Below are 27318 nucleotides of genomic sequence, written 5' to 3' on the forward strand. Positions count from 1 at the left end.
GTGCCCCAACGTATGCGAACCTTTACCTGGGGTGGTGGGAAAGGGAAGTCATGTTTGCCGAGACCAATAACACCTATACGGATCATGTGGTATTATATCTTAGATATATAGATGACATCCTATTGATATGGGATGGAGACCAAAAAGAACTGGAGACCTTTATTGATATCTTGAACCACAATTCTTTGGATCTCAAATTAACAGGCAACAGCAGCAAAGAAACAGTAAATTTCCTGGATCTGTGCATACGAATCGAGGACAACGGCCACATCTCTACGGATAACTACCGTAAGGAAACTGCCACAAATAGCCTTCTTCATGCAACTAGCTCTCATCATCCGGCTACTATCAAAGCAATACCTAAAGGCGAAATCCTGAGAACTAAGAGAAATTGCTCACAGACCACCGACTTTGCTATAAGGGAACAACAACTCTGTGAGAGACTCCACCAGAGAGGCTATAGTAAAAGATCAATAAAAAAAGCCAAGAAAGAAGTGAGAGAACGCCCTCGAGATTCACTTCTGATCCCAAAAATTAGGACCAAAAAAGAAGAACCAGTTAGGTTCATTGGGACCTTCAGTAATAAGTGGCGTGAAATAAATGAAATCTTACAAAAACACTGGTCAGTCCTCCACACGGATATTGATTTAATGGACATCCTCCCTAAAAAAGTACAGATTAGTTGGAGACGCTCCAACAATTTGAAGGATGTCTTGGTCCAGAGCCATCTGCCTAAGATACAGAAATCCCTCATCTCCAAGAAGGGATCCTACTGCTGTCGCCAATGTAAAGCATGCCCTTTCATGGTTCCCACAACGAGTTACCGTGATAGATATGGTAAAAAATGGAACATAAACGATTACATTAACTGCACCACGGAGGGAGTAGTGTACCATTTAAAATGCCCATGTAACCATATCTATATTGGGAAGACTAAAAGGAAACTTAAAGTAAGAATCCTGGAACATGTTAACAGTATTAAGAGAGCAAAACAAGATAAAGTCAACTTTAAGAATCTCACCCCAATAGCGTCCCACTTCTTGTCACATCATGGAGGAAACCCTCTGGGATTGCAAGCATTTGGGATGAGACATATACGGCTAAACATCAGAGGAGGGGATATAGACAGGAAACTGTTACAATTTGAGACACAAATGATTTTCATGATGGATAGTGTATACCCAAAAGGTCTCAATGAGAATAACAGTTATACACATTTTCTTTGAAAAATCTTGAGTCTACATTTCCACATAATATGTGCCGCCTTCTTCTCTTCCATGTTCCCTTCTTTACCCTCCAACTTCCTTTTATAACCAACACTGCTCTCCTCCCCTTAACCTCCAAAATATTCTGACCACAGATATAAAGACCATAATATGAACTAAAGATATATCTAAAGGACCACTATATCTAATGTACATCAGATCAATCACAAAAATATACTAGACAAATCCTATTTAATAAAAAGGTAAAATAATCAGAAACTACCTATGTATGCTATATCAAATTTATAATAATTAATGATAAAATTTATAATATTCTTTCACAACTATGTTCTCTTATATTTCACCACATTTAATAAAGATGATTCACTGCACAATCACAAAAGTTCTCCACTCACAATTTTTTTCTTGTTTTTTCATATCACTGTTTCACAAACATTTTTTATCAAAACATCTTAATTAATTGGACACCAAATATTATTTACACAACAACAACCCACTGAATATGGCACAATTATCACTATTTGAACCATGGTTCACTGCACACACTACACACATTGTTATCACTTTTCTATTTTGGTATACCCATAACGAAACACTTATATTTTTCAAACATTCTTCAATTTAATTCTATTAATTTTTCTGACCCGCGCGTAATATATAATTATTATTCTTAATATACAAGCTCATATACAAATAACAAGATTATTGCCAATGTGATGTACCAACTTGCATAGTCTGGAAATCTTTCTTGCCTATATTAAAATAATTATTTTTTGATACAAGAATACACAGGTGATTATCTAGTATACTCCTGGATGCCCAAGATTTAAATATACATAGCTTGGTTTACTATTAAGAAAGAGGGACTACCTGCACCCTGTATAAAGTATAACTGATTTCATGGAAATACAGTGGAGGAGGAAAGCACGTGAACACAGATACAGCCTGTAATTGGTGGCTGTGCATTTAAATACCATCCAAGCAGGATGATCGGGTTCTGCCTTGAAAAAACTGTCATAGTGAAACGCGCGTCGGCGTTCACCTGTCCTGCATGTTAGGTCCAAATAATTTTGTTTAATGTGATGCTATAAACTGTATAATCTGTATTTCTGCGGAGTGACAGTGCAGCGTTAATACGCGACTGTACCCGCTACAATAGCTACTAGAACATAGTTAAGATAGCGGCTCACCTCTCCGCTGAGAACTGCTACACGCAGCATATAGACACAATAACAGAGCGGTGCCAGCACGCGAGTGCACCCGCTCTGTCAGCGATACCCATACAGCCAGAGCAGTGGCTGACTTATTAGTCTAAAACCACTATATATTTTGTGGAACGGGCATAACCTCAATACATAATTGCACCCGCTCTGCTGACTGTATAAAAACAGCAGGAGCGGCGGTGGATGTATGCGCAAGAACCACAGTGTATATTCGTGCAGTTAATGTGGAGTTAATGCATAAACCATACCTTCTCTGCCGGCTGTATTAAATACAGCAGGTTGATCTGTAACAATTACTGTATATGCATGCAGAGTCAGTGTAAATTCAACATACATCTGCACTCTCTCTGCGGGCTGTATCGACACAGCAATAATAGCGACACACTTATCTCTCCTCAACTCGGCTAAGATCAGTGCAACATTAGCACAGACAAACTTTGCTAATAAATATGCTCTTAAATGCTACAATAATCAGTCATCATCATATATATATTGATGCAACAAGCAATAAATAAGCATAATTACTGTATCACTTAAGCCATAAGTAGTGCTTGTCTTAAAAAGCTTGCAATTGTGTGTAAGGAGTATATAAACGCCAGCACCAAACACTCTGTGTCCGAATCACTCTGAACAAACTGATCTTTGTAACCCAATGTGTGTATACATAATTAAAATCTAAATGTTTTTTAGTCAATAAAAATATAAAAGGATTACTGCGCATAAGGTGGTACACACCAGCAGATATTGTGGGGAAACTTACTAGAGTGTATCTGCAACAAGGTGGTACACACCAGCAGATATTGTATGGAAACTTACTAGAATACATCTGCAACAATATAAGGGGTGATATACACCAGCAGATATTGTACTCAATTATGAATACACACTAGTAAATCGGCAGCAGATATAAAGCCGAAACAAAGGCAGCAACAGCCAAAACTGCCTCCCATACCCTTCAACAAAGGTGTAGCATCCACACAAATCTGTTGGGTTGAAACCTGCCATAAACACGATCTTGGAAATATTAACTGCTTTCAGCATATATATAAATCGTTCAGCCGGCAGCAATAAATTGAGACTGCGGCAGCACAACTTATAATAGCTGAATCCGCATTTAAATCATATCTTGTGAAACTGGCTATTAACAAGTACATTTGAATGAACTGTGAGATCTAAGAATCCTATTTTTCCACATGGATTGTATAACCAGCAACATTATTAACATCATAAGCTGGTAACATGTTAAATTAAATATTACCATTTCCCACAAGACAGGATCTAATTAATTGGATAACCGGCAATACCAGCTGGACAATTTAAATCCTACTATTTCTCAGTCTGTATAAATGGGAAGAAGGTAGACATGTAAAACAACCTGTAGGGATTTAAGCTGCACAGACAATCTAACAGACTAATAGAAAGAATTGGAGCAGCAGCAATAAGATCCACAGAAGTCATTCTGTACTTTTATTTCAAATACAACTACAGTACAACTGTGTATGCTGATAAAGCAACAAAGTATAATCTATTCTGAAATTGGCAACAATAGACAACAGTTTCAACCCACCAAGTGCACATAAAGTGAGAAATGAACCATTGATATTGGGTGACCATCATAAAGTGATTCATTTGTGAGCATTAAAACTCGCAGAGAACAGTTAATAACAAAAATATTTTTTTAAAATAGCATCACAAAGGGAGCAGTACTGTGAATAATAAATTAATTAATACAGTTAAGGAATAACGTACCCATGTCCTTACAGAATGATTAAAACTCCCTAGCACATAAGGACCTAACAAAATATATAACAGGACACTGATCACAATCGAAGTGTAATTTAACACTCAAAAACCTATAAAATTTAAGAAAAGGTTTTTCTATTACACATAAACAGGTATATATGAAATATTTCACAAATTGGACAGTTTTATTTTAAACATATTCTAATAAAGAAAACTTTTTAACTCATACAATTTTCTCAAAACTTCTCTTCGTGCGCCAACAAAAAAGACATTCTTCTCTGTCCCCTTTTTTCTGTCGATAAAATTATTGTCTTTGGCTGCACCCCCTCTGAGACTCACAAGTGGTAAATATCTCGTTTGGGGCAACTTGGGTGCTGTAGCACCAGCTTGTGCGGATTTATCCCCTTCCCCTTACCCCTAAAAACTTTCGTATTGCATAGGACTGACTTTTCAGTCTTTACAATCCTGCACAGCAAAACAGTTCCATAATAAAGGAAGATCACCTAAATAATATTGAAAAATCCAATTTATTATCTTCTTTTTTGATTCTAAAAAAGAATAACCCCCAAAAAAACCCGATCACCAAGCACAGCATGGCAACATTTAATTTATCAAAAGACTTGGATGACAGGAGAGAGAAATTAAACAATGGCCTGGACCTCCTATCGGGTGGCGAAATGGATACAAACGATCCGGCAAATAGAAGCTGGTCGGAAGACCTTTTTTCTCTCAAACAGATACAACTCAAGCAAAGTAAAACGTGGTGGAATAAGAACACATTCGACAACTATTTGAAGAACAACATAACCCCTAGGGGATTACGACCAAGAGTGTTCCCCACATATGAACTAGCCACAGAAGAGCTCAAGAAAGAATGGGAGAACACCCTGACACAATGCTCTACGGATCTAATTAAGATATTGATAAAGCATGATGAGATCTTGCTAAACCAACATACAAAGGATATAACAATACTGGCGGAAAAGCTGAAGAAATTTGAAGGACTCGACAAATTTCAATCTATGTATAACAGATATAAGAAAGAGGTAGAAGAATTTGAAGCCACTGTGATAGAGAGGAAGCGTAGGAAACTACAAAGGGACAAGACGGACTTTGCCCAAGGCACTGTCTATAGATGGAGAACATATAATCCTAGAAATAGAAGTGAAACCAGAAATCACTACTCCACATCAGAGGTTGATTCGTCCGAAGGAGAGGGCCCTTTGAGCATGTTTGATGGTAACCGTAGGCCTTTTTTAGACATGACCCCAAGGAACACCCGGTCCAATTTAGAAGATATAAGACCAGGCGGGGCAAGGGGAACAAGAAGAAAGCGAGAGTACAGAGACTGGAGAGAAGAGCCGAGAGAAAGACGCCAGTACAAGAAATAGAGGATAACCTAAGAGTTATCAACCTCTCTACAAGAATACTCAGTACAGACGAAACCTCTTTGTTATCTAAAGGCTTATCCTTCTCACCTGTCAGTAAACCTGACCGATTTGATTGCGAGAAAGATATCCAGCTCTTCGCACGAAAAATACTTCTTAAAAAATTCTTCAGTACCCAAAAAAGACTACAGGAACGAAACCCTAACACCAATACTGCTTCCTCTTTCTCTAAAGAAGATCTGGAAATTTTAAAGATCCTAGAAGACCTTGAGCTCGAAAGAGATGAAGACGAATCAAGGATCCAGCCATATAATAGCCAATTGCTTCAAAAGAAATCCACTTTCTTCCCGGATTTTAAGATTTGTCCACCAGTAAAGGTATATCTGGATCTTATATCGAGAGATCTGGATAAACTCCTCAGCCAGTCAGATCCATTGGAAAACCATCATGACAACCTAACAACTGGAGAAAGGGCGGCCCTCAAAGAAATTGCCAAATGGGAGGACATAATCATCAAACCCTCCGATAAGGGGGGGAATGTGGTTCTATGGCCTAGATCCATGTATATCCAGGAATTAAACAAACAACTTAACGATAAAAAATGCTATAAGACTCTTCCCTTTAACCCAACCACAAATTATCTTCACATGTATAAAAATATGATCGAGAATGCATGGAAAGGTAACATCATTCCTAAAAAGGATTATGAGTTTCTACAAGTAGACTCTCCGGTAACTCCAACGTTATATCTGTTACCAAAAATCCATAAAAATGAAATAACACCACCAGGAAGGCCCATTATGTCGGGGGTAGGATGCTTAACAGAAAAAGCAAGCATTTACATTGATCAGTACTTGCGACATCATGTACTTTCCCTACCCTCGTACGTAAGAGACACAATGGATGTCCTCCGTAAACTCCAGGATATAACAGTTGGACCGGACACATGGTTGGCTACATATGATGTCGAGAGTCTGTATACTAGTATACACCATGACAACGGCATCAATGCAACCAAGTTCTTTCTGAGCATGAATCGACATAACAACTTCAACTCCTTTCTGATCCAACTATTGGAGTTTGTGCTCACAAAAAATTATTTCACATGTAATGAGAAATACTACCTCCAGGTAAAGGGGACTGCGATGGGGACAGCTTGTGCCCCAACGTATGCGAACCTTTACCTGGGGTGGTGGGAAAGGGAAGTCATGTTTGCCGAGACCAATAACACCTATACGGATCATGTGGTATTATATCTTAGATATATAGATGACATCCTATTGATATGGGATGGAGACCAAAAAGAACTGGAGACCTTTATTGATATCTTGAACCACAATTCTTTGGATCTCAAATTAACAGGCAACAGCAGCAAAGAAACAGTAAATTTCCTGGATCTGTGCATACGAATCGAGGACATAGGCCACATCTCTACGGATAACTACCGTAAGGAAACTGCCACAAATAGCCTTCTTCATGCAACTAGCTCTCATCATCCGGCTACTATCAAAGCAATACCTAAAGGCGAAATCCTGAGAACTAAGAGAAATTGCTCACAGACCACCGACTTTGCTATAAGGGAACAACAACTCTGTGAGAGACTCCACCAGAGAGGCTATAGTAAAAGATCAATAAAAAAAGCCAAGAAAGAAGTGAGAGAACGCCCTCGAGATTCACTTCTGATCCCAAAAATTAGGACCAAAAAAGAAGAACCAGTTAGGTTCATTGGGACCTTCAGTAATAAGTGGCGTGAAATAAATGAAATCTTACAAAAACACTGGTCAGTCCTCCACACGGATATTGATTTAATGGACATCCTCCCTAAAAAAGTACAGATTAGTTGGAGACGCTCCAACAATTTGAAGGATGTCTTGGTCCAGAGCCATCTGCCTAAGATACAGAAATCCCTCATCTCCAAGAAGGGATCCTACTGCTGTCGCCAATGTAAAGCATGCCCTTTCATGGTTCCCACAACGAGTTACCGTGATAGATATGGTAAAAAATGGAACATAAACGATTACATTAACTGCACCACGGAGGGAGTAGTGTACCATTTAAAATGCCCATGTAACCATATCTATATTGGGAAGACTAAAAGGAAACTTAAAGTAAGAATCCTGGAACATGTTAACAGTATTAAGAGAGCAAAACAAGATAAAGTCAACTTTAAGAATCTCACCCCAATAGCGTCCCACTTCTTGTCACATCATGGAGGAAACCCTCTGGGATTGCAAGCATTTGGGATGAGACATATACGGCTAAACATCAGAGGAGGGGATATAGACAGGAAACTGTTACAATTTGAGACACAAATGATTTTCATGATGGATAGTGTATACCCAAAAGGTCTCAATGAGAATAACAGTTATACACATTTTCTTTGAAAAATCTTGAGTCTACATTTCCACATAATATGTGCCGCCTTCTTCTCTTCCATGTTCCCTTCTTTACCCTCCAACTTCCTTTTATAACCAACACTGCTCTCCTCCCCTTAACCTCCAAAATATTCTGACCACAGATATAAAGACCATAATATGAACTAAAGATATATCTAAAGGACCACTATATCTAATGTACATCAGATCAATCACAAAAATATACTAGACAAATCCTATTTAATAAAAAGGTAAAATAATCAGAAACTACCTATGTATGCTATATCAAATTTATAATAATTAATGATAAAATTTATAATATTCTTTCACAACTATGTTCTCTTATATTTCACCACATTTAATAAAGATGATTCACTGCACAATCACAAAAGTTCTCCACTCACAATTTTTTTCTTGTTTTTTCATATCACTGTTTCACAAACATTTTTTATCAAAACATCTTAATTAATTGGACACCAAATATTATTTACACAACAACAACCCACTGAATATGGCACAATTATCACTATTTGAACCATGGTTCACTGCACACACTACACACATTGTTATCACTTTTCTATTTTGGTATACCCATAACGAAACACTTATATTTTTCAAACATTCTTCAATTTAATTCTATTAATTTTTCTGACCCGCGCGTAATATATAATTATTATTCTTAATATACAAGCTCATATACAAATAACAAGATTATTGCCAATGTGATGTACCAACTTGCATAGTCTGGAAATCTTTCTTGCCTATATTAAAATAATTATTTTTTGATACAAGAATACACAGGTGATTATCTAGTATACTCCTGGATGCCCAAGATTTAAATATACATAGCTTGGTTTACTATTAAGAAAGAGGGACTACCTGCACCCTGTATAAAGTATAACTGATTTCATGGAAATACAGTGGAGGAGGAAAGCACGTGAACACAGATACAGCCTGTAATTGGTGGCTGTGCATTTAAATACCATCCAAGCAGGATGATCGGGTTCTGCCTTGAAAAAACTGTCATAGTGAAACGCGCGTCGGCGTTCACCTGTCCTGCATGTTAGGTCCAAATAATTTTGTTTAATGTGATGCTATAAACTGTATAATCTGTATTTCTGCGGAGTGACAGTGCAGCGTTAATACGCGACTGTACCCGCTACAATAGCTACTAGAACATAGTTAAGATAGCGGCTCACCTCTCCGCTGAGAACTGCTACACGCAGCATATAGACACAATAACAGAGCGGTGCCAGCACGCGAGTGCACCCGCTCTGTCAGCGATACCCATACAGCCAGAGCAGTGGCTGACTTATTAGTCTAAAACCACTATATATTTTGTGGAACGGGCATAACCTCAATACATAATTGCACCCGCTCTGCTGACTGTATAAAAACAGCAGGAGCGGCGGTGGATGTATGCGCAAGAACCACAGTGTATATTCGTGCAGTTAATGTGGAGTTAATGCATAAACCACACCTTCTCTGCCGGCTGTATTAAATACAGCAGGTTGATCTGTAACAATTACTGTATATGCATGCAGAGTCAGTGTAAATTCAACATACATCTGCACTCTCTCTGCGGGCTGTATCGACACAGCAATAATAGCGACACACTTATCTCTCCTCAACTCGGCTAAGATCAGTGCAACATTAGCACAGACAAACTTTGCTAATAAATATGCTCTTAAATGCTACAATAATCAGTCATCATCATATATATATTGATGCAAAAAGCAATAAATAAGCATAATTACTGTATCACTTAAGCCATAAGTAGTGCTTGTCTTAAAAAGCTTGCAATTGTGTGTAAGGAGTATATAAACGCCAGCACCAAACACTCTGTGTCCGAATCACTCTGAACAAACTGATCTTTGTAACCCAATGTGTGTATACATAATTAAAATCTAAATTTTTTTTAGTCAATAAAAATATAAAAGGATTACTGCGCATAAGGTGGTACACACCAGCAGATATTGTGGGGAAACTTACTAGAGTGTATCTGCAACAAGGTGGTACACACCAGCAGATATTGTATGGAAACTTACTAGAATACATCTGCAACAATATAAGGGGTGATATACACCAGCAGATATTGTACTCAATTATGAATACACACTAGTAAATCGGCAGCAGATATAAAGCCGAAACAAAGGCAGCAACAGCCAAAACTGCCTCCCATACCCTTCAACAAAGGTGTAGCATCCACACAAATCTGTTGGGTTGAAACCTGCCATAAACACGATCTTGGAAATATTAACTGCTTTCAGCATATATATAAATCGTTCAGCCGGCAGCAATAAATTGAGACTGCGGCAGCACAACTTATAATAGCTGAATCCGCATTTAAATCATATCTTGTGAAACTGGCTATTAACAAGTACATTTGAATGAACTGTGAGATCTAAGAATCCTATTTTTCCACATGGATTGTATAACCAGCAACATTATTAACATCATAAGCTGGTAACATGTTAAATTAAATATTACCATTTCCCACAAGACAGGATCTAATTAATTGGATAACCGGCAATACCAGCTGGACAATTTAAATCCTACTATTTCTCAGTCTGTATAAATGGGAAGAAGGTAGACATGTAAAACAACCTGTAGGGATTTAAGCTGCACAGACAATCTAACAGACTAATAGAAAGAATTGGAGCAGCAGCAATAAGATCCACAGAAGTCATTCTGTACTTTTATTTCAAATACAACTACAGTACAACTGTGTATGCTGATAAAGCAACAAAGTATAATCTATTCTGAAATTGGCAACAATAGACAACAGTTTCAACCCACCAAGTGCACATAAAGTGAGAAATGAACCATTGATATTGGGTGACCATCATAAAGTGATTCATTTGTGAGCATTAAAACTCGCAGAGAACAGTTAATAACAAAAATATTTTTTTAAAATAGCATCACAAAGGGAGCAGTACTGTGAATAATAAATTAATTAATACAGTTAAGGAATAACGTACCCATGTCCTTACAGAATGATTAAAACTCCCTAGCACATAAGGACCTAACAAAATATATAACAGGACACTGATCACAATCGAAGTGTAATTTAACACTCAAAAACCTATAAAATTTAAGAAAAGGTTTTTCTATTACACATAAACAGGTATATATGAAATATTTCACAAATTGGACAGTTTTATTTTAAACATATTCTAATAAAGAAAACTTTTTAACTCATACAATTTTCTCAAAACTTCTCTTCGTGCGCCAACAAAAAAGACATTCTTCTCTGTCCCCTTTTTTCTGTCGATAAAATTATTGTCTTTGGCTGCACCCCCTCTGAGACTCACAAGTGGTAAATATCTCGTTTGGGGCAACTTGGGTGCTGTAGCACCAGCTTGTGCGGATTTATCCCCTTCCCCTTACCCCTAAAAACTTTCGTATTGCATAGGACTGACTTTTCAGTCTTTACAATCCTGCACAGCAAAACAGTTCCATAATAAAGGAAGATCACCTAAATAATATTGAAAAATCCAATTTATTATCTTCTTTTTTGATTCTAAAAAAGAATAACCCCCAAAAAAACCCGATCACCAAGCACAGCATGGCAACATTTAATTTATCAAAAGACTTGGATGACAGGAGAGAGAAATTAAACAATGGCCTGGACCTCCTATCGGGTGGCGAAATGGATACAAACGATCCGGCAAATAGAAGCTGGTCGGAAGACCTTTTTTCTCTCAAACAGATACAACTCAAGCAAAGTAAAACGTGGTGGAATAAGAACACATTCGACAACTATTTGAAGAACAACATAACCCCTAGGGGATTACGACCAAGAGTGTTCCCCACATATGAACTAGCCACAGAAGAGCTCAAGAAAGAATGGGAGAACACCCTGACACAATGCTCTACGGATCTAATTAAGATATTGATAAAGCATGATGAGATCTTGCTAAACCAACATACAAAGGATATAACAATACTGGCGGAAAAGCTGAAGAAATTTGAAGGACTCGACAAATTTCAATCTATGTATAACAGATATAAGAAAGAGGTAGAAGAATTTGAAGCCACTGTGATAGAGAGGAAGCGTAGGAAACTACAAAGGGACAAGACGGACTTTGCCCAAGGCACTGTCTATAGATGGAGAACATATAATCCTAGAAATAGAAGTGAAACCAGAAATCACTACTCCACATCAGAGGTTGATTCGTCCGAAGGAGAGGGCCCTTTGAGCATGTTTGATGGTAACCGTAGGCCTTTTTTAGACATGACCCCAAGGAACACCCGGTCCAATTTAGAAGATATAAGACCAGGCGGGGCAAGGGGAACAAGAAGAAAGCGAGAGTACAGAGACTGGAGAGAAGAGCCGAGAGAAAGACGCCAGTACAAGAAATAGAGGATAACCTAAGAGTTATCAACCTCTCTACAAGAATACTCAGTACAGACGAAACCTCTTTGTTATCTAAAGGCTTATCCTTCTCACCTGTCAGTAAACCTGACCGATTTGATTGCGAGAAAGATATCCAGCTCTTCGCACGAAAAATACTTCTTAAAAAATTCTTCAGTACCCAAAAAAGACTACAGGAACGAAACCCTAACACCAATACTGCTTCCTCTTTCTCTAAAGAAGATCTGGAAATTTTAAAGATCCTAGAAGACCTTGAGCTCGAAAGAGATGAAGACGAATCAAGGATCCAGCCATATAATAGCCAATTGCTTCAAAAGAAATCCACTTTCTTCCCGGATTTTAAGATTTGTCCACCAGTAAAGGTATATCTGGATCTTATATCGAGAGATCTGGATAAACTCCTCAGCCAGTCAGATCCATTGGAAAACCATCATGACAACCTAACAACTGGAGAAAGGGCGGCCCTCAAAGAAATTGCCAAATGGGAGGACATAATCATCAAACCCTCCGATAAGGGGGGGAATGTGGTTCTATGGCCTAGATCCATGTATATCCAGGAATTAAACAAACAACTTAACGATAAAAAATGCTATAAGACTCTTCCCTTTAACCCAACCACAAATTATCTTCACATGTATAAAAATATGATCGAGAATGCATGGAAAGGTAACATCATTCCTAAAAAGGATTATGAGTTTCTACAAGTAGACTCTCCGGTAACTCCAACGTTATATCTGTTACCAAAAATCCATAAAAATGAAATAACACCACCAGGAAGGCCCATTATGTCGGGGGTAGGATGCTTAACAGAAAAAGCAAGCATTTACATTGATCAGTACTTGCGACATCATGTACTTTCCCTACCCTCGTACGTAAGAGACACAATGGATGTCCTCCGTAAACTCCAGGATATAACAGTTGGACCGGACACATGGTTGGCTACATATGATGTCGAGAGTCTGTATACTAGTATACACCATGACAACGGCATCAATGCAACCAAGTTCTTTCTGAGCATGAATCGACATAACAACTTCAACTCCTTTCTGATCCAACTATTGGAGTTTGTGCTCACAAAAAATTATTTCACATGTAATGAGAAATACTACCTCCAGGTAAAGGGGACTGCGATGGGGACAGCTTGTGCCCCAACGTATGCGAACCTTTACCTGGGGTGGTGGGAAAGGGAAGTCATGTTTGCCGAGACCAATAACACCTATACGGATCATGTGGTATTATATCTTAGATATATAGATGACATCCTATTGATATGGGATGGAGACCAAAAAGAACTGGAGACCTTTATTGATATCTTGAACCACAATTCTTTGGATCTCAAATTAACAGGCAACAGCAGCAAAGAAACAGTAAATTTCCTGGATCTGTGCATACGAATCGAGGACAACGGCCACATCTCTACGGATAACTACCGTAAGGAAACTGCCACAAATAGCCTTCTTCATGCAACTAGCTCTCATCATCCGGCTACTATCAAAGCAATACCTAAAGGCGAAATCCTGAGAACTAAGAGAAATTGCTCACAGACCACCGACTTTGCTATAAGGGAACAACAACTCTGTGAGAGACTCCACCAGAGAGGCTATAGTAAAAGATCAATAAAAAAAGCCAAGAAAGAAGTGAGAGAACGCCCTCGAGATTCACTTCTGATCCCAAAAATTAGGACCAAAAAAGAAGAACCAGTTAGGTTCATTGGGACCTTCAGTAATAAGTGGCGTGAAATAAATGAAATCTTACAAAAACACTGGTCAGTCCTCCACACGGATATTGATTTAATGGACATCCTCCCTAAAAAAGTACAGATTAGTTGGAGACGCTCCAACAATTTGAAGGATGTCTTGGTCCAGAGCCATCTGCCTAAGATACAGAAATCCCTCATCTCCAAGAAGGGATCCTACTGCTGTCGCCAATGTAAAGCATGCCCTTTCATGGTTCCCACAACGAGTTACCGTGATAGATATGGTAAAAAATGGAACATAAACGATTACATTAACTGCACCACGGAGGGAGTAGTGTACCATTTAAAATGCCCATGTAACCATATCTATATTGGGAAGACTAAAAGGAAACTTAAAGTAAGAATCCTGGAACATGTTAACAGTATTAAGAGAGCAAAACAAGATAAAGTCAACTTTAAGAATCTCACCCCAATAGCGTCCCACTTCTTGTCACATCATGGAGGAAACCCTCTGGGATTGCAAGCATTTGGGATGAGACATATACGGCTAAACATCAGAGGAGGGGATATAGACAGGAAACTGTTACAATTTGAGACACAAATGATTTTCATGATGGATAGTGTATACCCAAAAGGTCTCAATGAGAATAACAGTTATACACATTTTCTTTGAAAAATCTTGAGTCTACATTTCCACATAATATGTGCCGCCTTCTTCTCTTCCATGTTCCCTTCTTTACCCTCCAACTTCCTTTTATAACCAACACTGCTCTCCTCCCCTTAACCTCCAAAATATTCTGACCACAGATATAAAGACCATAATATGAACTAAAGATATATCTAAAGGACCACTATATCTAATGTACATCAGATCAATCACAAAAATATACTAGACAAATCCTATTTAATAAAAAGGTAAAATAATCAGAAACTACCTATGTATGCTATATCAAATTTATAATAATTAATGATAAAATTTATAATATTCTTTCACAACTATGTTCTCTTATATTTCACCACATTTAATAAAGATGATTCACTGCACAATCACAAAAGTTCTCCACTCACAATTTTTTTCTTGTTTTTTCATATCACTGTTTCACAAACATTTTTTATCAAAACATCTTAATTAATTGGACACCAAATATTATTTACACAACAACAACCCACTGAATATGGCACAATTATCACTATTTGAACCATGGTTCACTGCACACACTACACACATTGTTATCACTTTTCTATTTTGGTATACCCATAACGAAACACTTATATTTTTCAAACATTCTTCAATTTAATTCTATTAATTTTTCTGACCCGCGCGTAATATATAATTATTATTCTTAATATACAAGCTCATATACAAATAACAAGATTATTGCCAATGTGATGTACCAACTTGCATAGTCTGGAAATCTTTCTTGCCTATATTAAAATAATTATTTTTTGATACAAGAATACACAGGTGATTATCTAGTATACTCCTGGATGCCCAAGATTTAAATATACATAGCTTGGTTTACTATTAAGAAAGAGGGACTACCTGCACCCTGTATAAAGTATAACTGATTTCATGGAAATACAGTGGAGGAGGAAAGCACGTGAACACAGATACAGCCTGTAATTGGTGGCTGTGCATTTAAATACCATCCAAGCAGGATGATCGGGTTCTGCCTTGAAAAAACTGTCATAGTGAAACGCGCGTCGGCGTTCACCTGTCCTGCATGTTAGGTCCAAATAATTTTGTTTAATGTGATGCTATAAACTGTATAATCTGTATTTCTGCGGAGTGACAGTGCAGCGTTAATACGCGACTGTACCCGCTACAATAGCTACTAGAACATAGTTAAGATAGCGGCTCACCTCTCCGCTGAGAACTGCTACACGCAGCATATAGACACAATAACAGAGCGGTGCCAGCACGCGAGTGCACCCGCTCTGTCAGCGATACCCATACAGCCAGAGCAGTGGCTGACTTATTAGTCTAAAACCACTATATATTTTGTGGAACGGGCATAACCTCAATACATAATTGCACCCGCTCTGCTGACTGTATAAAAACAGCAGGAGCGGCGGTGGATGTATGCGCAAGAACCACAGTGTATATTCGTGCAGTTAATGTGGAGTTAATGCATAAACCACACCTTCTCTGCCGGCTGTATTAAATACAGCAGGTTGATCTGTAACAATTACTGTATATGCATGCAGAGTCAGTGTAAATTCAACATACATCTGCACTCTCTCTGCGGGCTGTATCGACACAGCAATAATAGCGACACACTTATCTCTCCTCAACTCGGCTAAGATCAGTGCAACATTAGCACAGACAAACTTTGCTAATAAATATGCTCTTAAATGCTACAATAATCAGTCATCATCATATATATATTGATGCAAAAAGCAATAAATAAGCTTAATTACTGTATCACTTAAGCCATAAGTAGTGCTTGTCTTAAAAAGCTTGCAATTGTGTGTAAGGAGTATATAAACGCCAGCACCAAACACTCTGTGTCCGAATCACTCTGAACAAACTGATCTTTGTAACCCAATGTGTGTATACATAATTAAAATCTAAATTTTTTTTAGTCAATAAAAATATAAAAGGATTACTGCGCATAAGGTGGTACACACCAGCAGATATTGTGGGGAAACTTACTAGAGTGTATCTGCAACAAGGTGGTACACACCAGCAGATATTGTATGGAAACTTACTAGAATACATCTGCAACAATATAAGGGGTGATATACACCAGCAGATATTGTACTCAATTATGAATACACACTAGTAAATCGGCAGCAGATATAAAGCCGAAACAAAGGCAGCAACAGCCAAAACTGCCTCCCATACCCTTCAACAAAGGTGTAGCATCCACACAAATCTGTTGGGTTGAAACCTGCCATAAACACGATCTTGGAAATATTAACTGCTTTCAGCATATATATAAATCGTTCAGCCGGCAGCAATAAATTGAGACTGCGGCAGCACAACTTATAATAGCTGAATCCGCATTTAAATCATATCTTGTGAAACTGGCTATTAACAAGTACATTTGAATGAACTGTGAGATCTAAGAATCCTATTTTTCCACATGGATTGTATAACCAGCAACATTATTAACATCATAAGCTGGTAACATGTTAAATTAAATATTACCATTTCCCACAAGACAGGATCTAATTAATTGGATAACCGGCAATACCAGCTGGACAATTTAAATCCTACTATTTCTCAGTCTGTATAAATGGGAAGAAGGTAGACATGTAAAACAACCTGTAGGGATTTAAGCTGCACAGACAATCTAACAGACTAATAGAAAGAATTGGAGCAGCAGCAATAAGATCCACAGAAGTCATTCTGTACTTTTATTTCAAATACAACTACAGTACAACTGTGTATGCTGATAAAGCAACAAAGTATAATCTATTCTGAAATTGGCAACAATAGACAACAGTTTCAACCCACCAAGTGCACATAAAGTGAGAAATGAACCATTGATATTGGGTGACCATCATAAAGTGATTCATTTGTGAGCATTAAAACTCGCAGAGAACAGTTAATAACAAAAATATTTTTTTAAAATAGCATCACAAAGGGAGCAGTACTGTGAATAATAAATTAATTAATACAGTTAAGGAATAACGTACCCATGTCCTTACAGAATGATTAAAACTCCCTAGCACATAAGGACCTAACAAAATATATAACAGGACACTGATCACAATCGAAGTGTAATTTAACACTCAAAAACCTATAAAATTTAAGAAAAGGTTTTTCTATTACACATAAACAGGTATATATGAAATATTTCACAAATTGGACAGTTTTATTTTAAACATATTCTAATAAAGAAAACTTTTTAACTCATACAATTTTCTCAAAACTTCTCTTCGTGCGCCAACAAAAAAGACATTCTTCTCTGTCCCCTTTTTTCTGTCGATAAAATTATTGTCTTTGGCTGCACCCCCTCTGAGACTCACAAGTGGTAAATATCTCGTTTGGGGCAACTTGGGTGCTGTAGCACCAGCTTGTGCGGATTTATCCCCTTCCCCTTACCCCTAAAAACTTGAGATTTAAGTTAAGCAAGTTAATGTTGATCGTTATCACCCACTACACAAAACACAGGTGATGTGCAGTCTCTTGCTAAGCAATCTGACTAGATTTATACCGCATGCATGATCTACATCTCCCGGCGATAGCGCCGCACATCGCTGTAGGCCCCATACACACAGCGATGTGTGTAGTAATTTCTAAGCGTAGCCAAATTTAGATAGATCGCTTCGAAAATAGCCCTTTATCGCTATGTGTGGAGTCCCCATTAGAAATGGGGCTTTAATCGCCCTGTGCGTATACCCCATTAAACTCAAACATGTTAGAATGGGAGTTGTGCACTAAATTCATCACATCACTTGACTGGAACCATTCATCCACACCTCTCAAAAAGCATGTTGCCTAAAACGATCTGACTTTATTGCAAAGAGATTAAGTGTGTGTGTATGGCCCCAGCGTTGTTATTGCCTGACTAGATATATAGTGCATGCAGTATATATCTAGTGATCACCAGTGTTCTCGCTATTGGACAAAGGTAGAATACTCATCCAGATGTACAACAGTACAACAAAGGCATGTAGTCAGGTACTAAGTAAAGAAAGAAGTGCTTCGGGTGGCCAATCCCGGCATCCGGATTGCCTGGATCCCGGCATTTGGCCTCAAAATGTCTGTGATTTCAATACCAGGATTGGAGTTTCCAAACCCGGGATTTCAGGATTAGACTGCGCATGCGCAGGCTAATTTCGGGCAGCGCCTGAGCACCCACTTAGATGCTGCTTGGCTATTCCCGACCCCGGCATGAGAGTTTTTGCGCAGCATGACTAGGTCATAGGTCACAGGCCGCACTGTTTTACCATCTCCGGAACCCTCTCGCAATCCACTCTTGGCACCACTTCAGTAGCTCCGCTCCACCCGTCACCGCTTCAGCAGCTCAGCCGCCCGGTGCAACACCTACCGGCTGCCTCCACCTGCTCCCCAGCTCCCCCCAAGAATTTTAGCATTGTTCTTTTAGGGGTGCTGATCCCGGGAATCCCAGGCTTGAGCATTTTTAAATCCTGAATCCCAAGATTGAAGACAAAAGGACCCGGGAATGGCATTCCTAGAAGTGCTGTTTCAATTGTGCAAAAGTGAGTGGTGCAGTCTCAACTGTGCAATCACTACGGTCATCATAAAACTTTAAAAAATTAAAACAGCAAGGGGGAACCCAGTAGATTTAAATAAAAGATTTGTTTCTGTGAACAGGACATGTGCTCTTTTCAGTCCATGTGTTCTTATAAATGAGAAATTGTACTGTATGGTCATTAGTAGCATACCTACCACAACAATTAGAACTTTGCAGGGAAGTAAGGCAGATCTTTCGGGGAAGAACACAAACTTTGAATGATACAGTGGATATCAATATGGCCTACTAAGTTATTACATTTATAATAGCACTTCAGTTGGAAGGTGGAAAAGAAAGACATCCCTTTACATAAGGGCAGCAGTTTTCTGTGTTAACCTGTTGTCTCTCATGAGTTGCAGTTACTGCTGTGTTGAGCACTTTCACATTTAGTTGCTTGAACATATGAAGGACATCTATTTTCTCCATATACAATACTTCTCCATTATTCTTGTTCTCTTTAGATGAATAAATTGCTTTTTGTATGCAGAGCTGTCAACTCAGCTTGCTTACCTCAACTCTTGCATAATCACACATTGAATACTTAGGGCGGTGTCCTGTTAGCTGCGGTGAATTACCACAGCTAATTACCTCGCCAGGTCTTATCCAATCAGCCCCAATGCTAGCACTTGTCTGGGATTTTGTTTTGTCTGCCTCAGGTAGGGGAAACCAAATCTGTGGTAAGAAGCCCTGTTTTCCCCATTGCGGCAGTGAAAATACATAGCTCTGCATTTATATAAAGATCCTATGTGTTTTTTGTGAGAATTTTTTTTTCTCTTTTTTGGACAAAAAATGAGGTTTAATTGTGAATCCAGGGCAAGAACTTTGCCTACAAATACTTAGACTGTATATGGTAGCACCCTCTCTATAACCTATTATGACATATGTAGTAATCTGTATGGTATGCCTGTTCGGTGACTCGACTCCATGGATATGACATTTTACAAGAATAGAAGAAAAAGTGGAAATAAAATTTCAGCTTTCAAGAATTACAAGAAAGTAGCCTTAACCCTTTGAGTGGCAAGATCATTTGTCAAAATAGGTGTAAAAATTGACAAGCAAACATTTTTATTCATTATAATGACCGGTAATATTACCGTATATAGGAAATATAATTTTAGCGGATATTTTGCGTATCTTTCACAGAGATGGTGGCACTCAAATAGTTAATCTCTTTATAATCTCGCCCAAATAGGGGAAGCATGGTATAAGAGGAAATTACTGAGTCAATAGTGGTCTCACATTTGATGTTTGGTAACAACTGCCTTTGACAAATCTTCAGCGGAAAGTTTGAAGATTTAGGGTGGAATTCAATTTCTGCCAGTAAAAACAGGAGGTAGTTCAACTGGATTCCAAATTGCTTTGTTTATACCTGTTAAAATGTCATGTTAAATGGTATTAGTGCATAGAATGCTCGAAAAGTTATCGGATTTGTAACTTAACGCAGTTGTAGCACCCATTAACCCCCAATGTATCTGGAATTATTGTAATCCCGCTGAGGCAGGTGAAAAAAAGACCAAATGATTGCTGGCTTTAGGGCTAAATAATGTGGGACAAGGAGCTCTACATTCATATGCTGTACCACTGACCCACTCAACCATACCTGACCTGCAAGTGTTGTGCCTAGGAAGGCCAATCCCGAAAATCATGATTGAAAAATAAAATGGCATGGGTTTAGCCTCCCTAGTTGTGCCATTGTGGATGATGATAGTCATGACAGCCTGACAGGGTAACTGTCCTGGGAAAAATCAGAACTATGTATGCAGAAAAGGGAGGGTTGTGCAACAAGTTCCAAAATATCAGAATACTTGTTATAATATGCTGTAAATCGTGTTGATTCAATGTGTTTGAGCATAAATGGCTTTGAGTTATGCATGATCTATTTTTTATCTACATAATATTTTTTGTTTTACAGATGCCCACAAGAAAAGCCATGCTTTGTGTGCGAGATCGCCCAAGCAGGTTTAAGGATATAACAAATGTCTTTATTTAGAATACGTTGCATACCATGACCTAAGGTCAGTGCATTACATCAGTCACAGTCATCAAACTGATACTATGTAACTGCAGGAACGTTAGGCTCATTCTCTAATGATTGCACTTTTAGTTATGACTTTACATACTGACTATAGATCCTCTTGAATTCAGGCCCGTTAACTTGCTGCTCCTCCTGAGAAGGAAATCAGCCTACAACCTGGAATCCTACCAACGCCCAAAGCAACTAGACTTGTAATAAATACCTAGACACAGATGTATGGCATATTCTGGCGAGTACTCACTTTATTGAAAACCCAAATCTCTCCGTTGACGGTGGGGCGTGGAACTCCGTGCCCATTATAATGGAATAGCACTCTCTCTTCCTTGGCATTCCTTCGCAGAGAAGTGCAGAGCTTCTTCACCTCATCCACTGTGGGGTCTAGACTTTGCTTGTACCTAGCCTGTGTTCAATACAAAAAAAGGAAATGTTCAAGATTTACAATAGGAAATAAATGTGTTTGGTTTCTGATACACTTATTATGTGATTAGTATGAGGGAGACGGGTTAACATGGGTTAGGTCGACAGTGTCATTAGGCCGAATCAAGCATTAGGTCAACATGGGAATATGTCAACAGTCAAAAGGTCAACATGGGGTTTTTCATATTTTCTTTGAGCCGACATGTGGGGACACGTGGTATTTCATGCCATACCATCCACTAGGGCAGTGATTTTCAACCTTTTTACCTTGCGGCACACTAAATACGATTTTAAAATTGCCAAGGCACACCATGAGATCCCCACAGGGCAAAACACATTGGCCCCCACAGGAAAAAAACAAACCTATTGGCCCCCATATAAAAAACAAACACACTGGTAACAAAATAAAATACATTGGCCCTTTACATGAAAAGAAGAGACCAGTAAATAACAGTTAAACTGGTGGTGGCTGTAAACTAGTTTGGGCATTTCAAAATCTGGGGGCACACTTCAGAACAGCTCAAGGCACACTAGTGTGCCACGGCACAGTGGTTGAAAAACACTGCACTAGGGCATGGTGGGAGAATAAAATAGTGCACTGAGCATAGCAAGGCACCGTGTTCGAAGAATTGCGAACACAATTAAACATGCGAGGGGACGCTGTGTCATGGTTCAGTGTCCATGCCGAAATTCGGGACAACAAAAATGTGAAAAACCCCATGTTGACCTTTGACTGTAGACCTACTCCCATGTCGACCTAATGACCCCGTCAACCTAAACCATGTCAGCCTTACTGCATGTCCACCTAATGGTGTCGACCAACATGCTGGTGACCTAATAATCCATACCCAGGGAGACCAATGGTGCTCTTGTCCTCTGCACAGAATGTGTGTACAGTCACCCTTCAATAATGCCTCATTGCTGTACTTTTTCTTCATTGCGCCAGCAAATTTGTTAAATGAAAGACACAGGTGTATAAGGCACAGACTCATTGTTAAGGGGCAGCGTTGCAAAAGATCTGTGCGAATTACCAGATATAAAATGTTACTGAGTAACTGAATTAACATAATATAGAGCTCTTTCAGATACTCAACTGCACACTTACTTCCCTCATTTGCAGTTGCGTACAAAGATGAAATGTAATATCCCTCTGGCTCAGAGTCATTACCCGAGCAGCGCTGTGCAGATTAAGGAGAAAAAGGGCTATGCAGAATCTGTATAACCGTGTTACAGCACAAACGCCGGCAAGACGAGCGAGGTTTCATTGCTGAAAGTTACAGACACGTGCTCTGAATGTGATCTGACCAAATGATGCAGTGTTACATTACTGCTGTTATACGCCAATGTCTAATACAATTATTTTTGTACTTCTCACAAAAAACAGAAACAAATATAATAATGTTAGCACAGCAAAAACAATATATAGTCTACAACTTTGTAATTAATAAAGCAAACTGAGAAAATGATACATCAGAGGTTGGATTACAGTATGTAAAAGTTTATCGTGTAATTATTTTTTTCATTGGTGGAATTAAATAGTGACCAAATTAAACATTTATTTAGCAGTAATAGTAGCTCCCTATTAAGCTTTATTGTGTTTTAATAGTTTTGCTATATAAGTCTACCAAACAGCTCTAAGGAAATTCTAACCTGGGAGCTGTGAGGCTCTTGCAGGGGTGCCTCAGGGTGGTGGTCCAGGACCAAATCAAATTATTTATGGTCAACGTGATAGGAAAAACCAGTGCTAGTGGTTGCCAATCATAAAACATGTGGACAAACAGAAGCACAGCTGTACACCAAAACATAAGCTAATGGCGGGGGGGAGGGCGGCTTTGCATAGCGCAGCGCTATACAAAGCCGTTCATCTGCTGGTATTACCAGCAGATAAAAGGCTTTCCCGGCGATGATGCGGGAGCGCGCAGCAGCGCTCACCGCCGGGGCATACACACTGGGCGGCTTTGAGCTGAAAGGTGCTTAAACATGCGGTTTTGAGCGGCTTTCAGCTCAAAGTCACCCAGTGTGTATGGGGGTGCTGGAAGGATGATTTCAAAATCTCTCAATAAAATAAAAAACAAAATAAAAAACTTTTACCCTAGCGGTACCATGACAAAATTGCTGATACTCTAGGGCAGTGGTAGCCAACCCTAGCCCTCGAGAGCTATCAACAGTTCACATTTTCCAGACAACCTAGCTGCTGCACAGCTGCACTCATTAATCACTGACACATTTTAAAAGATCCACAGATGGAGCTAATTAGCTCACTCGTGATTCTGTGAGGAGACCTGCAAAACATGCACTGTTGTTAGCTCTCGAGGACTAGGGTTGGCTACCCCAGCTCTAGGGCATTGTGATTCAAGAAAGCCTGGAAACTGCTGGCGTACACACATATAGCAGAATTATAGCTTGTGTTGATTTACAAACAAAAACAAAAGTCTTATGGTGTCTATATAAATAGTGTTCCTCTATGGCAAACTGTTGGAATGAATGTCATAACCAGGCAGCTTCCCGGTGGTGACTTCGGCGGGACCTGGCCCTCGCCAATGTTTTTGTTGACGGGCCCGCCCCCTTTGGGGATGATGGTGGCCGGGCCTGCCCACGTTGGTGATGTCGGCTGCCGGGCTCTCCCACTTTGGTGACGTTGGAGGCCCGGGCCCGCCCCCTTTGGAGACGTCAGCAGCTGGGGACCACCCACAATGGTGACGTCAGCGGGCCCGGTCCTCCACTCTCATGCTGCCCTCATACAGCACTGCTCTGCCCAGTTCCTAGAAGTAACACTATCTAAGCGATCTGTCTAGATCACTTAGAAATGAAGCACAGATCGCATTGTGTGTATGGCCGATGGTCCTGTGCGTCACTATTGCTTGAGTGTATATACTGCATGCAGTATGAATCTAGTCATTACCAGTGTTCTCACAATTGAGAACACTGGCCTTGACAGATCGTTCAGCACACATCGATGGTGCAGCGATCTGTGGTGCGCTGCGTTTAACTAGCTCGTTCAGCACACTGCTCCCCTCGCCCCATGTGTAGGGGGCATTACTTTTGTTTATTATATGGGATCATGGTTGGAATGTACTTTCTGGACTAAAAGTGTAAAAGCCAGATCCATACAATAGATACAGAAAAAGCCAGAACTACATAATGTGTGAGCGGACTTTCTCGTGGAAGTCGGCTTTATCAACATACAGTATTTAGGAAGGATCCCTTTTTTGGTGTGCCCAGATTGCTAAAAGCAGGCCTATTTACTATGGATCCAGCTTTTTGCAGTGATTTCAGCATTTCAAGGTCTTCAGTGTGGATTGATTAGGATCTGGCCTCTACCATCATGCCTGTCTGGCAGAACTACAAACGGGTGGCATAAACTTTAAACTATTATTAGCCTATGACCAGCCAGAGCGCTTAAGCCATTTTTCAGGAAGAAAACCTACCCTTAAAATGGGGGAACACCTAAATGCACTCTCCAGTCCAGCCGGCCTTAAAACACATCTTTCCAACCTTTGCAGAACATACAGAGCAATCCTCTGCAACCGAATCTAGATCCGCAAATGCATACTGGAAGAAATAGGGATGAGTGCACACAAAAGCGGGCATGTACCATCCCAAAACAACTTTTGCAAATTTCTTTTCCATTTCCATAAGCATGAATGATACACATGCATGTATATATTGATAAAATCCCTATTTGTGTATAAGGATTATTTTCTGTCTCAGAATTGTGCCATTTAAATCAAACCTCCCTTTTCATGTAAATTCAGAACCACCCTATCAACCCCCTACTTCTGTCACACGTTTGTCACACTACTGGCTTATAGTGTTATTTTTCTTACATTTTATGTGACTTGGGACTACCTATTCCTCACTCAAGCGTTAACCAACATGGTGATGATGGCCAACATGGTTTTAACAGTTTTTTTTTGTCAAATAAATAACAAAATTAGGTACTTGTGTATTATCTGGGTGCCCGATACATCGCATCGCATGCCACTACTTAAGGCATGCAATGCGATGGTACCCGATTTTGACCCTTTACCGGGAGGAGTGTACAATTTTTATATTGCGTCGCATCGCATGCCTTAACTAGTGGCATGCGATGCAATGCGATGCAATGCGACGCGATTATACCTGATAATACATTGTACAGGGCACCCTGATGCCTGATTACAATGTGAAATGCACCCCCATACCTTTTTTTAATTGTACACCCACCCTGATGGGTGATTACTATGTGAAATCCCCCCCCTCCCCCCCGTTGTTAAAGCCACCCCAGTATCAACGACAACCCGAAGCGTGGCAAGCGGCGGTACGCGTCCTCCGACCTTTTCATACCCCCACTATCCACGTCGGCGTGGAGTCGATCTGATATAGTGTGGCGAGCACAGCGAGCCCGAAGCGTGGCGAGCGGACGCGTATTACTTCACATGTATTCTGCATCCGCTTGCCACGCTTCGGGCTCGGTGGCTCGCCACACTATATAAAATCAACTCCACGCCGACGTGGATAGTGGGGGTATGAAAAGGTCGGAGGACGCGTACCGCCGCCGCTCGCCACGCTTCGGGTTCGCGTTGATAATGGGGTGGCGTTAACAATGGGGGGCTATTTAATAATCTAAAAATCGGGCCCAATCGCATCGCATCCCATGCGATATGATTGTATGTGATGCGATACGATATGATTGTATGCGATTTTTAACGTGCAATGAAAAAAATCAGATAATACACAAGTACCCAAAATTATATTCTGAATATATATTTCAATGTGCAATCAAAAATTAAGATGATCTTTTTTACTTATACTGTATGTAATAATTAACAGTTGGCAGAGTGCACATAGATAAGTACAGTAGAGACATTATAATTATGTGTCTCAGCAGAACTTCAGCCTAAAATTTCTCCGACTATTCTAACAGATGATGTCACAGAGACTCATCCAGAGGGTCAAACTTTTCAGTCCCAACCTTAGTAAATCTACTGTAGTTATTTTGGTTCCCTGTGTCAGAAAGTGAATTTGTGCCAAGCATGCCTGTGCCTACCTCCCCATGTGTGCCTCGGACCTTCCTCCCCACAAATTTCTACATCCTACCTACCCATCAGTGCTTATGATCATCCCCTAGAGTGCCTCTGACGCCCCGTACCCATGTGTACCTTGGTCCTCTTCCTCTCAATGTGTTCCTCTGACCCCCTCTCTCTAAAGGTGCCCATATCAAAATTCTGGTATCCCTGTAAAAAGGGGATCCTCAGCTATCAGCATAGGGCCTTTATACACATGGGGCCCCTGGGCAAGTGCCCATTAAGCCAATATGAAAAGACGGCCCTGGGTGGAGAGGGGCGTGAAGGGCTGTTTGGACTCATTACCATATGCATACGCCCTGTGTTTCATGGGCATTCCCATGAAAATGCTGGGCGTACGTATGGTAATCCGGCCGTGACGCACGTGTGGGGGGCGGACAGCCGGATGTCAGCTGGCCGCCCATATGCCTGCTTTCATACGGAAAAATGTCCGAGTGGTCTGGAGCACTCAGGGCTGCCTGACCGCTCGGTCCATCATTCGATGGTCGGCGACCATCGGAGAATGGGGGAGGGTCACACAGATGGGGGAGGTGTTCACATGAAACATCCACTCGCGGTCCA

General features: G+C 39.8%; 1 protein-coding gene across 5 annotated transcripts in view; it reads right to left on the reverse strand.

Moving 5' to 3' along the window:
* The window catches only part of RPTOR (regulatory associated protein of MTOR complex 1), a 370661-nt gene that overhangs the window by 157271 nt on the left and 186072 nt on the right, over positions 1-27318 (reverse strand). For all 5 annotated transcript variants that reach the window (XM_083148832.1, XM_083148831.1, XM_083148829.1 and 2 more), the window contains exon 4: positions 21516-21674. In XM_083148832.1, the coding sequence (XP_083004958.1) occupies positions 21516-21674 (159 nt within the window). The remainder of the gene's footprint in view (positions 1-21515; positions 21675-27318) is intronic.

This window comes from Crinia signifera, chromosome 6, assembly GCF_055691185.1.
Source record: "Crinia signifera chromosome 6, ASM5569118v1, whole genome shotgun sequence".
Classification (NCBI taxonomy): Eukaryota; Metazoa; Chordata; class Amphibia; order Anura; family Myobatrachidae; genus Crinia; species Crinia signifera.